Source organism: Sinocyclocheilus anshuiensis, unplaced genomic scaffold (genome assembly GCF_001515605.1).
Source record: "Sinocyclocheilus anshuiensis isolate Anshui unplaced genomic scaffold, SAMN03320099.WGS_v1.1 scaffold343, whole genome shotgun sequence".
NCBI lineage: Eukaryota > Metazoa > Chordata > Actinopteri > Cypriniformes > Cyprinidae > Sinocyclocheilus > Sinocyclocheilus anshuiensis.
The window spans coordinates 985,576-1,001,677 of record NW_015549598.1 but is presented as its reverse complement, the minus strand read 5'-3'; the positions used below and the strand labels follow the sequence as shown (position 1 = coordinate 1,001,677).

General features: G+C 37.7%; 1 protein-coding gene across 1 annotated transcript in view; it reads left to right on the top strand.

The window, feature by feature from the left end:
- The first annotated feature begins 5,905 nt into the window (after positions 1–5,905).
- Positions 5,906–16,102, top strand: part of LOC107658613 (single-stranded DNA-binding protein 2-like) — a 76,071-nt gene continuing 65,874 nt past the window's right edge. The window contains exon 1 of the mRNA XM_016447226.1: positions 5,906–6,025. Coding sequence (XP_016302712.1) covers positions 5,970–6,025 — 56 coding nt within the window. The 5' untranslated portion in view covers positions 5,906–5,969. The remainder of the gene's footprint in view (positions 6,026–16,102) is intronic.

The following is a 16,102-nucleotide window of genomic DNA, read 5'->3' as shown; positions in this document are numbered from 1 at the left end:
GAGAGGTCCCCCCCCCCCCCACAACATGATTGTAAAGCACTTTGGGTGTACAACAATACACAATAAAAGTGCTATATAAATGCATCATTCATTCATTCATAACAATTTTAGGGTAGCCTACATTTACATGACAACGATGTGCTAAAAACGTGTTTTTCATGTACAGATGACCATGTTGTCAAAACGATCCCCATTCACACATATAAAATGCTGTATTATGCTCGTCAGGCCAGTAGTTAGCGATCTCATTTTGGAGAGAAACACTACGCAAACATGCAATATGCATGCGCACGACATCACCCTTACTAGGGCTGCACGATAAATCGAAATGGAATCGAGAAAAGCACGTGATGATGATTTACTGCTGATTACAGAACCGGCTTTACTAACAAAATGCGCATGACAATCACATTCGATTAATCGTGCAGCCCTAACCCTTACCACAAATTTGCGTTTTTGTAGTTTACACGCGCTATGCTCACACTGCAGGAAAATGTGGCCCAAATTCGATTTTTTTGCTCATATGTGACTCATATCGTTTAGTTTCATGACAGTGTGAACAGCACAAACATGAAGTCTGATCTTTTCGATTCTGAAACAAGCTAAACTTACTGGGTTGTACCGTAAATATAAAAAAAAAAATATTGCTCTTTCTCCTCATCTTCGTCCTGCTTATCGCCTACTCATGAATTCGCTGGCTTCCGCTTATAAATTAACGTGTAAACGCTTACTTCAGTGGCTTCTATGTTTAATTCAGTATGACAGCACGCTTCATGCCATCTTGTTATTGTACTTTTGCACATGTGGCTCAGTTCAGGACCGTCATTCGTTCACACTGGAATCTGATATTGGCCACATTTAAAAATTATAATGTGAATAGCCATATTGAGCAATAAATCGGAATTGAGCACTAATGCTTGCAATGTGAACATAGCCACAGAGATAAACATTGTTGTTATCAAAAAGTTGTTTTCAAAAGTTTGCGTTTTCAGACGTTGATGTTGTTGTGTAAATTAATGGCGAAAACGAACAGAAGTTTTCTATTTTTAGTTGAAAATGGTGTAGCATAAACACCCTCAGAAACACTGACTGTATTCACACAGGTTTTCCCCACATACATGCACCAGCTGCCATTGGTCAGACAGTAGTCCCACCCCAAACTCACACCATTGGTTGAGTCAGTGTTGGACTGGTCAGGATACTCGAACAAAAAATTGAATAGCCTACTTAAAGCCACTAAATTATAGTATTTCCACTATTTAACCTATGAATGATCTACATATAAACATCCATTTTAATATGCAGTTATCTCTGGTTATTACATTTTGATAGGAAGTATTTTAACATCTAAAAATGACACAAATCACATTAAACTTACAAATATCAATATTTCATTGCATTGACATCTCAGTTACGACGACAACCTCCTGAAACTTCACAGCCTGAATCAGATCAGGAATCTTAAGACATGTTGCCAGGGAGCACCCTTTACTGATATTGACGTTACATAAAGCGTTATATGGCGTCTTAATGGAGCTGAGCTCGAATATACTACAGCGCAGATCAACATAAAGCACGGAACAACAGTTTGAGCATCAGCTCTCGTGGCGCTTCAACCGTGCAGCACTCGAGAGCACTTATTTATAAAGTATGCAGCAACGTTGCTGTGGTAACTGCATTGCACGTTTTTTGACATTGTTGTAATTTCTAAAACGCCGGCTGCCTGACATTTTACATTGCTGCTGCATGACTCGGAGCTGTCAGAAAGAACATCCACACCAGCGCAAACTGCTTTATCGCTCTGTCTTACCATGATCTCACACGGCTACTTCCGGGATCCTGAGCGCGGAGGGGGTGAAACGGAACAGCCAGTAGCACAGGCGGTTTCAAGCCGCCCACTTTCGGGGAAAAAAAGCACAACGCAGACATTAGAGGACAGAGAGCAGTTAAAACACTCGCCAAAATAATATACACAACCGAAAAGATCAGCGTCCACAACGAGGGACTTTCTACCAAACTAAAGATTTGACGCATTTCTAGTAGCCACTGCATTTTTAAATGCTCATTTCTGACCAAAAACTGCATCTGATGATGCAGTGAATCCACATTTCGATCCATAGTGTAGGCTATTTATAAAGACTTTTTAGTAGTAAGAGGGCAGAGAATAAAACAAGGACCCTTAAGGGTCTTACAGTGTCTTTATATGATCTTAGCTTCAAATATAACAGGTTGAATATTACAGTAGCTAACAGTACATTGACAACAAAAAGTATGGTCTAGGACTTAAGGGGGTTACTTGTATTATTTACAATATTTTACAGAATTTTTGTTATCTGAAAAATATGTGTTATACTTTTATATGATTTTATACATTAAAAAATACATTTAAAACTTGTATAGTATGGAATGATCTAACCAACCAACTAGTCATAAACACATTTCATTACACCAAATACACAAAATAATGTTCTTTTTAGCAGCATCATATGACCCCATTAAAGTAGTTAAGCCTCTACTTTAGTTCGACATTGTGTAAATCCCATTTGTCTGAAAATATCTCAGTAATCTAAGGGTGTTGTAGGAAACTTTTTCCTCGTCGAAGCAGAGACATGCTATGTCAGAACATAGGATCAGCATATTTTAAACAGATTCTTAAATTTGTAATCCCACAGTGTATTCACACCTGTCTTGTTTGGTTCGATTGAATAGAACTCAAGCTCGTTTATCCTTAAATCACTTGTTTTTAAACCACAATGCTTAAAAACACATGCAAATGATGAGTTTTCGTGACCATGGCACACAGCAACGTGACTGCGCTAAATAGGCTAAGCTTGCCGCAAAAATTACCATGACTATGTTGCGGGGAAATAGTAAGGAGATATTTGAATTATTTATTAATAAACTATGAGTCAGTGTGCTATGAAGTTGATGATCCTGACTCGCCATCTCATCATTGGTTGCGCCTTTAGAAAGAAATGCATCTTTACGGATTACATAGTAATAAGAGTTTTTGTTTTGGATTTGAATAACACAAATAAAAATAGACCCTTTACAGTTCCGAATGATGTATTATTATTACCTTTATGAGCAAAAATGACGCTCTATTTAATTTGTTTCAACTGATGTCCTGAAGCGTGCTTAAGCTTCCACTCTCCGCACAAACGATTGGATATGCGGCACTTCCTGTTTTTCCCTGCTTGAGAATTTCTGCCCAATGAATGGATGACCTTAGCACACGTGTGGTTTTGTTTACAATTTCTGGTTCACTTTCAAAAAAGGGCAGTGTGAAACCAAATCGCACTAAACAAAAAAAATCAACATTGTATTTGGTCCAGGAACAAAGCAAGTGAACTAGCGGACTGGGTTTTCCATTTCAGAATGGGAGGTATGTCAAACCCGAGAAAGCAGGGTAAGTCAAGCCCGTTTCTGAAAGGGAGGTAACTACTCAGAGTCAGTTACCATGGTAACTTACTCTGTGAACCTAAATTGGTCAGGAGCAGGTTTTCTTCGGTAAACCCAGAGTTTATTTCGGTCTCCTCCCCCTTTTTAAAGCGCAAGCGGTTTAAATACTTCATTCATTCATGCATGCTGTAAAATGCTTTTCTTACTAAGTATTTTTTTTTCTTATTGCTAGTACAAATATCTAAAAATTCTTAAATCAAGATGGATTTTCTATATAAGAAAATTATATAAGATATTTAGTCTTGTTTCCTGGGGGGATCTTAAGTAAAATTTTACTTAAGTAAAATTATCTGCCAGTGTGGTAATAAAAATAATCTTAATGCAAATGGAAAACAAGATTATTCGGAGTGTCTATTACTAAGTGCAAATTTACAGTAGCTCCGCCCTCCAATGTCACACAAGGTTAAATACAACATGCATGAACACATTAAATGGTGTAGGCAGTAACGCGTTGGCCGCGGAGAACTAGCTTGTGATGTGATTAACAGGTGTCCTGACATTTTATCCTACCCGTCAGATTTTCCTACCAGGGCTTAATGCGCATGCGCACATCAATATTGCGTCCTTTTTCTCATACTGAACAACAATATTTAATGTATCTGGATTACTGTAAGGGTAGGTTTAGGGTTGGGGTAGGTGTAGACGTTAATTTAACACAATCTAATAGGTAGAAAAAATTTTTATTGTTGCTTTCCGGTAGCTGTATCCCTTCTAGACACAACTGCCAATATAACACATAATTACTGTATTTGCATTACTGTAAGGGTAGGTTTAGGGTTGGGGTAGGTGTAGACATTAATAAACCATAATTTGACAGGTAGCATTTTTCGTTGTCGAATTGTACTACCCACTGTTTTAATGGGAGGTAGCAAAATCTGACAGGGTAGCACAAATTGACAGAACACCGGGTTCGAGTCCGGCTTTTGCCGAGCTCGCTCTTCTCACTTTTCCCATCACATATCACATTCGAATTTATTTTCAATAAAAATGAAGAAAATGCTCTAAAAGTGGAAGTAAAGTGCCTAACGAATGTTTAATAATGATAAAAGTATTTATAATTTTAATAAATATAATCATTTACACTATGTTATTATTGCATCCGGTTAATGTACAACAATACTGAGGTGCAAATAGTATGTATCCGCCAGTATAAATAGCATCTATTTATTATTTACACTTATTGCAAAGAACTGCTACTTTTACATGGTAAATAGAATATATCACAATTTTCACTAAGTGTAAACAGCATCTAGAGACATTTTCAGCCTATGCCCACATAGATCCCATAAAGGTCCCATATGTTCAAACCTATATGGGACCCACATTGTGAAACACACATGGGGCCCACATACATTGCCCATTTTCAGCCCATGCCCACACGGAACCCATGCTGCCCGGGTATAACCCATATGGGGCCCACATATCAATGTTGGCTGGGACTTAGCCTACTGTAAATATAGGATCTATCACTAAGAAAGTATGCTAATTCCACTTAGTGTAAATAGCCGGTGCTGTATTTTTCTTACCCTATTGGCAGATCATTTGTAAAATCAGAAAAATGCACTTATAATATTATTATTATTATATATTTTTTTTTGCCCGTGGGATACCATGAAAATGAATAGCCTATTCAATAACCTACCTCGGGTGCTGTTGCCATGGTGAATCGGAGCTCCATTGATCATGGCTTTTCATAGTCGTGGTGCACGCCCTAAAAGTCAACCTACTCAGAGTCGATTGAACTAACTCAATTCAGCTGTTCTGAAACCGAAAACTCAAGAGTTATCCATCTCAAAGTCAACTCAGAGTTCAAGTTTTAACTCAGAGTTGGTTGAACCTCCTTATTGAAACGGGCCCCGGGTGTGAATACACCCTAAGTAATCAGATCAATTATTATTTACATTAACAGCATGTTTATTACCTCTCAGTCATTTATCCATTTCTAGGTAGTATTTTTCTGTCTAAACTGCTGTAGTGACATTCATCAACTTTTTAGAAGACAAAACAAACATTATGCAAAACCATTATCTCTATACTTCATGAAGAGATGTGTATTTTTTTTGTACGACCCACATAATCTTACTTCAATCATCTGTACAAGTAGAAGCTGAAGAATCCGCTCCACATTTGCCATTTCACTTTAAATTTGGCCAGTGACAGTAGAGGGTGTGATTGCTTGTGAGGGGAACAGCCAGTTGTTTAAAATCCCTCTCAGTACGGTTTCAAATTCCCCTCAGTGCCGGGTAAATCGAAGTGTGTGTGTGTGTGTGTGTGTGTGTGTGTGTGTTCCACAGACAGAGTGCTGGAGATAAGAAAGGGGTTGTGTTTCTGTTGGGGCGGGGCTGAGTAACTGTCACTCACTTGAGTTACCCAACAAAATGGGCGTTCCTTCTCGGTGCTCGGTCCAATGAGAGCAATCGCTCCTGTAGTCACCATGGTGACGGGGTTGTGTCCGGGGAGGCTGTGATGGGTTGACAGGTGCGTGACAATCGGAGCTCTCTGCAAGCATGTACGCCAAAGGCAAGAGTAACAACGTACCGTCCGACAGCCAAGCGAGGGAAAAGTAAGTTTTATTTATGAGGGGGGGGGATCTCTATAATGAAAACAGCGCGCGGACAGACTTTTAACAAGCGGCGGATACGCTCTGTTCCTCGGATGCTGTGTTGTCTCTGACAGCGCTTGTAGTTCGTGCAAGAAAGTTGTCGGAATTTCTAGCGTCTAATTAACGCGACATGCCGCCTTTAGTAAACGTATAGCACGCGCAGAAGTTAAGAGATGCGAAGAATAAACTTCATATGTGGACTATCGATAAAAAGAGTACATTTCTGCATCAGTAAATATTTATTTATGCATGCAAAGTTGCTATATAGCTAATTTGAAGGATTTCTACGTCTCATTTTTGTATTGGAATAAGGTGAGTACACAAGTTTTTTGGCTTTAAAATAAAAGTGCATGGTAAAATATGGTACATACCCGTTTACAAGTTTAAAAGCCGATTTCAGCTAGTCAGGTAAGCTGAAAAAAAAAAAGAAAATAAAAAAATGAATGGTTAACATCCGTTGTTAAAAGAACGAACTGTGTTTCTGTATTCCGTGCGCTCGCGGGAGAGAGTATGATTGGCGTTCCGGTCTGAAAAGTTCCAGCGCAAGCGAGCGAGAGCAGTATAGCGCGCGAAAGAATATGATTGACGTCTCAGCGTGAAAAGTTCCAGCGCGTGCGAGACTTCTTCTTTGTGGCGGTTATTTTTTCACTGTTATATAAGGATTTTGGCTGCGTGCGAATCTCAGTGAAGATGGTGGTGGCACGAGAGGTCCGTCGACCTGAGGAAAAGATTTATCTGTATTGAATGTCATTTTACAATGTTTTATTTATGGGTATGTTTATTTCGTTTGATGGTGTCTGAAATGGAGAAACTTGCTAAACAGGGAAAGATAGAGTTTGAGTGATCTTTAAATGATGGCCGGTACACTAACAACGGTCATCTGAGGGAATATCTCTATTTAAGAGCTTCCAAAATACCTTTTTAATTAATATATTGCAGATTTAGTTATAAATGTTAGAAATATGTCATATTGAAATGTGTTTGGCCTAATGTGGAGATTTTAGAGTATCCTAGAAGGATGTTTAGCACACCTTAAAGGAGTAGTTCACTTCCAGAATGAAAATTCTGTCATAATTTTCTCACTCTCCACTTGTTCCAAACCTGTATATTAATAATGATAAAAATGTTGGGGGGAAAAAAAGAAAAATGTTGGTATCCGATCACCATTGACTTCCATAGTAGGAAAAAAAAAATACTATGGAAGTCAATGATGCTCATCAGCTGTTCGGATAACATTTTTCAGAATATCTTCTTTTGTGTTCAACAGAAGAAAGAAACTCATACAGGTTTGGAACAAGTGGAGGGTGAGTAAATTATGACAGAATTTTCATTCTGGAAGTGAACTAATCCTTTAAACCAGTGGTTCTCAACCTTTTTTTCTACTGGGCCGCACTATGGTCCAAGTGCAAGTCTCGCGGGCTGCACGCATATCATTTTTGAGCACTTTTTTATATGTTCTACATTTCATGTATTTATGTAACACATATTCTACATTAAAAAATAAATTTAGAATGAACAATAACTGCTGTACAAAGAGTTAAAAAAAACAAAAAAAACATACCTAATGCAGAAAAGCCGCCTCTTTTTCCGAATTGCTAGGTGACCACTCTCTTTCTTTCATCTCTTCTGATACATTTTCAGTCAAATCGTTTTCTGTGTGCTAGATCAGAGCTAGAGCCCTGCATTTCAGCCCAGGCCTGACGGGCCCCGACGTTTTTACGCCCCTCGGGCTGGGCTTCGGGACAATTTTGACGTCATAGTTCAGACACGAGCAGGGCCTCGGGCCTGTTTTAGGCTTCTCCTGGCGTCTCTATGTCCTGCAAAGCGTGCTTCAGCTTCCACTCTCCGCACAAACTATTGGATATAGCGCACATTTATCTAGGTTTAACGTTTAAACATTGTTATATGCTTGAACTGTTTTATATCTATAGATTTTATTTTAGTCAAGTCGTGATGATTTGAGAAGGCTAAATTGATCAAGCATATGCTCACTGTCTGCCGCTGGCCGCTTGGTCGGTACTTTAAATGCGTAACGTTAATTAGGCTATGTGAGTAGGCTACTGCTCATGTCTGAAAATAATATATGAAAAACAAAATTATTTTACATAAAAACATTAGACTATAGCTTATATTTATTTAATACATTTTTAAATTAATGTATAAACTAAAATGAATTGTAAAACAGAAAGTAATTTTTTAAAATTGTGTTCAGCACGGTGGGCCGCATTTGAATTCGTGACGGGCCCCCTCGCTCAGACTATTAGACTATCCCGCCCCCTCACCCAAGATGAGTGTGAAAATAGATTATGAAATATAATGGTTTATTTAAAAAATATAGTTGCCAAATGCATAGGCTTTCTAGCATTAATATGATGCTAGCAACAATTTAGGCCAGCCCATTTCACAAAGTCGCATTTGAATTGTTATATCTCTGACACAAATTCCCGCGCAAGCGGTGCAACTAAGAATGCAGCACTACTGAGTAAGCTTTGATAAAATCATTTTTAAATGTTTGATAGAGGGCTAGATGATCGTAGTTAATTAGCCTAATTATTTCGCTGTATTGTTCGTTGCTGTTCAAGTATTTCTAACTTAAAATGATGCATCGGTTAAATGGGTCACAATGAATGTATTATGTCAGGGAATCGGTCGCAATGAGCTTGTGTTTCATTGTAAAGCAGACACAATTAAGTAATTCTGGTGGTTGTGGTGGTATCACTTGTCTGTATTTGTGGTAAAACTGCTGCCTGTGATGACATTTATTTCCTGGATGTCAGATTTTCGAATTTGGTGGCTATGCGATTTTGTTTTATTCAATACTCTGCCATCTGTATTTGCTAAGTAGCTTTTAGTAGGGTCATTCACTCAGAACGTGTTTTTTCATTCCACTGCTGTACTTTTCCATTGTATTTCAATGTAAATGCGCTACTCGACGTCTTGAATGCTGCGCTCTCGTCTCAGGTCTTTATAGCAGCTTCTCGCGTATAATTCTCGTGCATAATGCATCATTCTAAAACACGGCGTTCAAAGAAATTCAGCTTCTAAAACATGTCTCTAGACCTTGCCAAAAAAAAAACTTCCACTGACCTTTCTCGCGACCAAAACACTATCTGTGTGAACCCTGTATTCTAATAGTTGTAGTAGTAGCGGGCAGGTTTGTTTACGGTCTGACAAATACGTGAATGGGCCACATGTTTTTTTTTTTTTTACTTTTACTTTGTGCTAGCCTATGTCATCGCCCCCTTTCGTCACCTCAGCTGCCCCCTCATCAGTGCTGCGCTGGCGCCGGCTCTGGCTAGGAGTCCCCAAAAAGACCTTTATCATGAATATATTAAAGGACCTGTGTCTGTATTTTAAAATATGTTGTATTAGAGTGTATTTGGGTTGTCAGTGTGGTGATTTTAGAGTGTCATCACTGCTGAGATGATGTCTTGGACATGGGAACTTATTTGACAAGTGTCGGTCAATCAGAAAGTGTCACCTCACCCGTTGATTTCCTGTGGTCTAAAACTGAATTAGTATACTCATATTGCCTTTGTTGTCAGCTTGAACACACACAGTTTTGTCTTCCTGCAGTGAGGTCTGGTCTTGAAGTAATTAGCAATTATTGCAGTTTCATTCAGGCCAGTGTCTTGTGGGACATGTGTGGACTTGTGGTTTTTCGATGAAAACTCTCCAGCATTAGATTTGAGCTTGAGAAAGCAGTTTTGCTGGTTATGAGATTTTCTTACTGCTTCTCGCTCTTTCTAAATGAATTTTTCTGCCATTTGTGGTTCTTTATTTGTGCTGGGAATGCTTTAGGATTTCAAAAATAATCACTGTTGTATAACTTTCTGTTAATTTTCGCTGCTTTCTTTCAAATTTTGGGGTTTTGCCACTTTTATTTACAGGGACAGTGTAGAATAGATAGAAAATCATGGGAAGAGAGAGAAGGAATGGGAAAGTGATGCATGAACTCAAACCCACATCTCCCATATGAGCATGACAGAGCACATACGCTAACAGCCACACCATGGCTCCTATACATTGTCATTAGTTTCAGTTTTCTTGACTAAAAACTTAGATGATTTTGATCTAAAATCCAAGTGTAAAATTTGCATATACAGGGCTCCCACAGCCTTAGAAATCCGAGAATCCGGGTGATTTCCAGGCCTAGAAAGCTTGTGAATATTAACAAAGTCTTTAAGACATCTTGTAATCTTTTTTGAGAAATATGTACTTATTTATGTTCAGATTTCAAATATTTAATTGTCTAGAAATTGTTATTTGTGCTTAAAATCCTCATCCAAAAAAAAAAAAAAAAAATCCAGTAATAAAAACATCTTAAAGTCACATCAGTTATTGGTCAAAAAGTGTGGGAACCCTGTATATGATCATTGTGCTATGAATGGACACGATTGCATGTGGTTATTTTTATGAATGGTCAATCATTTTATGCATTGGCTGAAAGTGTGGGAATGGAAAGATGAAATCCCTATGGAAGTTTGACTCATGCTGTATGTGATTTTTAATTGCACATTCAGTGTGAATGAAAAGCTTGACCTGTAATGTACAGATTAAACCGATATTTAGTAGACAGACTGTATTTAGTTAATTGTTTTCAGAGATCACAAGCTGGTTTTAATCATCTGATAGAATGTCTTTTTGGAAAGCAAATTTCAGCATCGAATGGATAAAAGTGTGATGTCGTTAAGTGACAAAGGAGGCTTTTGACATAATGTTTTATTTGATAGGAAGTGCAGAATCAGTCAGTTCTGTTTTAACACTTAAGCTGTTTGAAATTGACAACCGCTAGACTGTATGGTGTTGTAGCACCAGCAGGTTTAAAGAGGTGACGGCTTTGAGAAGATCACAGTACCTTTTATCTTTTCTCTTGAAAGAAAAGTGGACAAGTGGTTAACTGTCAAGGAGGATGATTTGTGTGATGTGAGGACGGAAAAAAAAGAAAAACTCAAAGCTTATGTCCCAGTGGCTTGAAAAGCGTGCATAGCACAGAATTAATCTGTTCCATCGTTGATGGAAGTTAGGCTTCGTTTTTAGTTCGGTGATTACCATAAACATAACCTTCTCAATGAACACATTTAGTCCTGAAACATACCACATGGACGCTTCTAGCTGCACAAGCTCAATTTCACACAATGTTGCATTTTCGTTTATGCAAATTCTCATGTTGCGATTAATTGCTAATGCTTTTATCACGTTATACGGTATGGCGTGGCTGACTCTTAACTTTTATAAAGAATATCTCTTTGGATTTGAGACTTTAGTCTTTGCAACTTTACAGATCTTCTTTATGCACCAAGAGCTTGTAACACTCTAAAGAGAAAGGAAAAATTGAAATCGCATCATATGACCCCTTTAAATTTCTTAAATACGAATTAAAATAAATAAAATTATATCAGCTTTATATCAGCCATCGGCCACCCTGCTTTCAAAGATATCGGCATCGGTATCGGCTGTCAAAAAACCCATATCGGTCAACCACTACTCTCAAAATATAGAGAGATAAGTTTGTGTGGAGCTGTGTTTACTACAGACCGAGATATTCTGAGACACTGAAAATACCAGGTCGTGAGCAGCTCGCGTGTAAAAGGACATAGTGCCACGCTTTTATTTTGAATAATTGTGCAGCCAGATATATACCATCTAACTCAAACGTTATGTGCAGCATTTGTCTTTGCAGTCTTTGAATCTGTGAGCTTATGGAAACATCCAGGTGTGTTTCAGAATGCAGTTTGTGGTTTCACAGTTGTGGGTATATAGCTGGGTTTGTTAGTGTTTGTGTATCTGTTTTTGGTTTTGCGTCTCTCTCTCTCTCTCCTCTGCTGATTCTCGGGAGAGCAGACCTCTCTAATATCTCCACGCATTAATATGCAAACAGTGTGGTCCACGCAGCGGCACAAGGTTAAGCATGCGTGACGAGAGGAGAGAGAAAGCGCCTCAGATACTGTTGGGGAACTTTGTTTCTGTCACTGTGTGTTTGGGAGTGTTCATTACGGGAGACTATTGCATGGTGGAGGTACTAGTCTGTGACATGTTATCTTTTCATCATGGAGACAGGCTATCGAACTGACCTGCTGTCACAGGAGAATGTGAAGGTTTTTTTTTTTTTGTATAGGTTGAGCCTGAGAGTCCTTTGTGCCTAGGGATGTGCACGACTATATATTGACTTTCTTAAATGTCCAATTGGTTTCAACAAAGCCCTGTAAAATTAGGCTGGTTTTGGGTTCACCAAAGTTTTAACTTTATAGATAGTGTTGGATTTATGGCTTGAGTTTTGTGTATGATTATAATATCTGTAAATTTTTAAGCTATTTTAATTTGATATATTTCCCCTGATCTGACCACTGCACTGCCGTCTATTGGACTGCAGAAAGATACTAACTTTTCAGTCTGCTACGTTACTGACTGTACTGACAAACTATGCTGACACTGTGTCTGCGCCTCAACAGGACGTGACAAAGCGACCATTGAAAATCATTTGAACTTTGTGTCAGCACGTCATAAATAGAACGAGGCATCAGTTTACTGCATCCAGTGTAGACAGCATCACTGATTATAATGGGTTCTATACTACACCGGACGCGAGCGGTGCGGCGCGACAAAATACAATAGAAATTCTATTGTATTTTGTCACGCCGCGCGATGTGATGTGACCGATGTGATAAGCATGAGTTCTGGGCCGCAGTGCGGCCGGTATAAACACCAGCATGGCCGTAACACAGCCTTTAATGCACCGCAGACGCGTGCTGTGATGTGCAGATCAGCTCTAGTCTCTAACGTCACTGAATCTGCTGTTAAAAATGAACCATCCATTCATCATATTATCATGCAAAACTAAGAATTAGAATCATTGTAATGTGACGATCAAATATAGGTGTGGGTGGGTGGGTGGCGGGCGGATAATTTGAAGCAGCAGACTCGGGTGAAGTTTGAGCTCATCCGCGCATCTCTAACCTACACTAATCTGGGTCCAGTAACAAACAATGGAGCGCGCTCTGCAGGACAAACTAAGTAATTACACCATTCAGAAGCATTTAATATGTGTTATATGTTCTGTAAAAAAAAAAATTCATATCGGCGGCATATTCGCCGATACCGATATATCTGGGACAGGGTCAAATCGGCCGATAATATCGGCAAAACGATATATCGGTCGGGCTCTAGTTATAATATAAAAAAAAAAAAAACATTAAATAATGCATTTAAAAATGATATAATTAAAATTAGAAAATGAATGTAAAATTATGAATTTATTTTAAGAAATTGTGTAGGAAATGTTGGCAGGGCAAGTAGAACTTGAATGCAGTGTGCAGCATTGAAACGCAACCAGTATAGTCCGATTCACAAACAGATGACTCTTATGAGCCAGTTCTTTTTAATGAATCACAAAAAAATTCAGTATAACCAGTGTAGTCTGATTTACAAACAAATAAATCTTCTGAGCCAGTAGTTTTTAAATCATTTCAAAAACATACTGTGGAACCATTATGTAGTCTGAGGCTACGTTTACACTAGTGTGTTTTCATTTTAAAACACATAACTTTTGTTAAAGTTTACACTACCCCAACGTTTTTGACCCTCGAAAACGGAGACTTTCGAAAACGCTGCAGACCCCGTTTTAGTTTGAAAACTCGGGGGTTGCATTTCAGTGGACCAAAACAGAGACTTTTGAAAACGATGGCGTGGCTGCCCACATTCGCTCTGCGTATCCTTGATGACCGTGTAAACAATATCATCATGCTCATTGTTGTATTTGCATGAATGGTCATGTGGCATGCGTTTTACTTTGTGTAGTGTGGACGGAGAATGTTTCTGAAACACCGTGAAAACGCAAGTGTAGACAAGGATCGTTTTCATTTTAAAATGCCGTTTTAAAATGAAAATGCAATAGTGTAAACAGGGCCTGATTCATGAACAAGTTACTCACTGGTTCTTTTTTGTGAAGCTAAAACATCCACTTACACCAGTTTAGTCTGATTCGTTAACAAATGACTCTTCTGAGCAAGTTGTTTTTAAATAAATCAAAAACATTCTATGGAACCATTATGTAGTCTGAATCGTGAACAAATGACTCTTATGAACCCGTTCTTTTCAGTGAAGCTAAACCATACGGTACAACCAGTAAAGTTCGATTCACAAACAAATAACGAAATTGCGATCTGGTTCATTTTAATGATTTTTTAAAAGGTTCTCAAATCTGTCTCTTGAATAAATAGCAGTTGGATCATATTGAATTGAGAGCCTGTGAATTGGAATTGAATTGAATCAGAAAATATGTATCGATACCCAAACCCTAATTGTCAAGCTGTCATTTTGTTTCTTGAAAACTGGTATAGTCATGTTTATGTCCCATGAGGCAATCATTTGTTCTGTAAAAAATCTGACTGCAAGTGTGAAAGTTGTCAGTGGTTAACCTCTGCTTGTGTCATACTCTATGAAAGGTCATTTCTTTGCTGTAGTACAAGACTTTTGCTTATCATCAAATGTCATGGCATTGTCTTATTTCCCGAATAAAGCTCAAAGCGTATCTCATGTGGTCAAGCTTGGACTGCCTTCTGCACTATGTAAAACAGGATGCCTAAAACTTCTGCTCTTCCTGTCTTATTTTAATTTTAACAAACAAAATCATTAGGATGTTTCCTTTTATCTCATCAAGAAGAGTTATTGTTTTGAGTTATTGTTTTCTCAAACAGGCATGATTGAGGAAACCGCCTTTTGGTTTTTGAACCAAACTTGCTGGTTTTCTCAGCCCTTTCATTGTAGGAAAAGATTAATGGTTTTAAGTCGTTTTGTCTGCATTGTCCATCTGATCAACTTCCTGTTGTGTTTATGAATTGTAACTTTCAGAATAAGCCAGATGGCAAGGCCTGAGCATGTTGTGCTTAATCATAGGTGAAGTGTCAGGAATGTCTGCTCATGACACATGAGGGGCTGTAGTGGTCATGGGACGCCACATAGTACGCTGTCTATAGACACAGTGATATTTTGCCTTTTCCAGCAAAATTTTTATCAATTTCTGTCTGTCTGGGAGTTTACTGTATCACAATAACACCTGTAAAATTTCATGCAAATTTTATTTGAAAAGAAACTCTTGATGTTAAAAAAAATGATGTACACTATATCGTTCAGAAGTTTGGGGTCGGTAAGACTTTTTTTTTTGGAAAGAAGAGTTATGTTCTTATGTTATATATCTTATGTTCTTATGTTATATATCTTATGTTCACCAAGGCTGCATTTATTTGACCAGTAAAAATCATATTGTAAAATATTATTGCAAAAGCTGTTTTCGGTTTGAATTTATTTTAAAATGTAATTTTTCCTGTGACGCAAAGCTGAAATTTCAGCATCATGACTCTTCAGTGATACTTCAGAAATCATTCTAATATGCTGATTTGCTCAAGAAACATGTCTTATTATTATCAATGTTAAAAACAGTTTTAACTAATATTTGGTAGAAAACCATGATTTTTTTAAAAATAATTTAAAGATTTTTTTTGAGTAGAAATTTCAAACACATTTGTTTGAAATAGAAATCTTTACTAACATTATTAATGTTTTTTACTGTCAATTTAGTGCATTCTTGCTAAATAATTTCTTTAATAAAAAAAAATATACTTTTGAACCTTAATGTATGTATTTATAAATATATATTTATATGGTAGAATAATAACTAATATTTTAAACATTTATTGTAATAGTTTCATGTTTACATTGGGCACTCCCCACCAGGTACAATATTCTGAATTTTTGCATCTTGTTTTTAAGTCCATAAATAATAATGTAATCGTTCTAATAAATTTATATTGTAAGGTACTCATTCTAATATATTTTTAAAAATAATATTGTATTCATTATTTTTTAGAAACCTCGCACTTTTCTGCTCAATTTTAAACGTTCTTGTATTCAGATTAAGCGCGGTCCACTGCTGCACACTTGCCACAATATCGATACAGGGCCAGCTGTATCGATACTCGTATAGTCAAATCTCTGTGACGATACATCGTCGTATCGATATTTTGAACACAGCACTAGTTG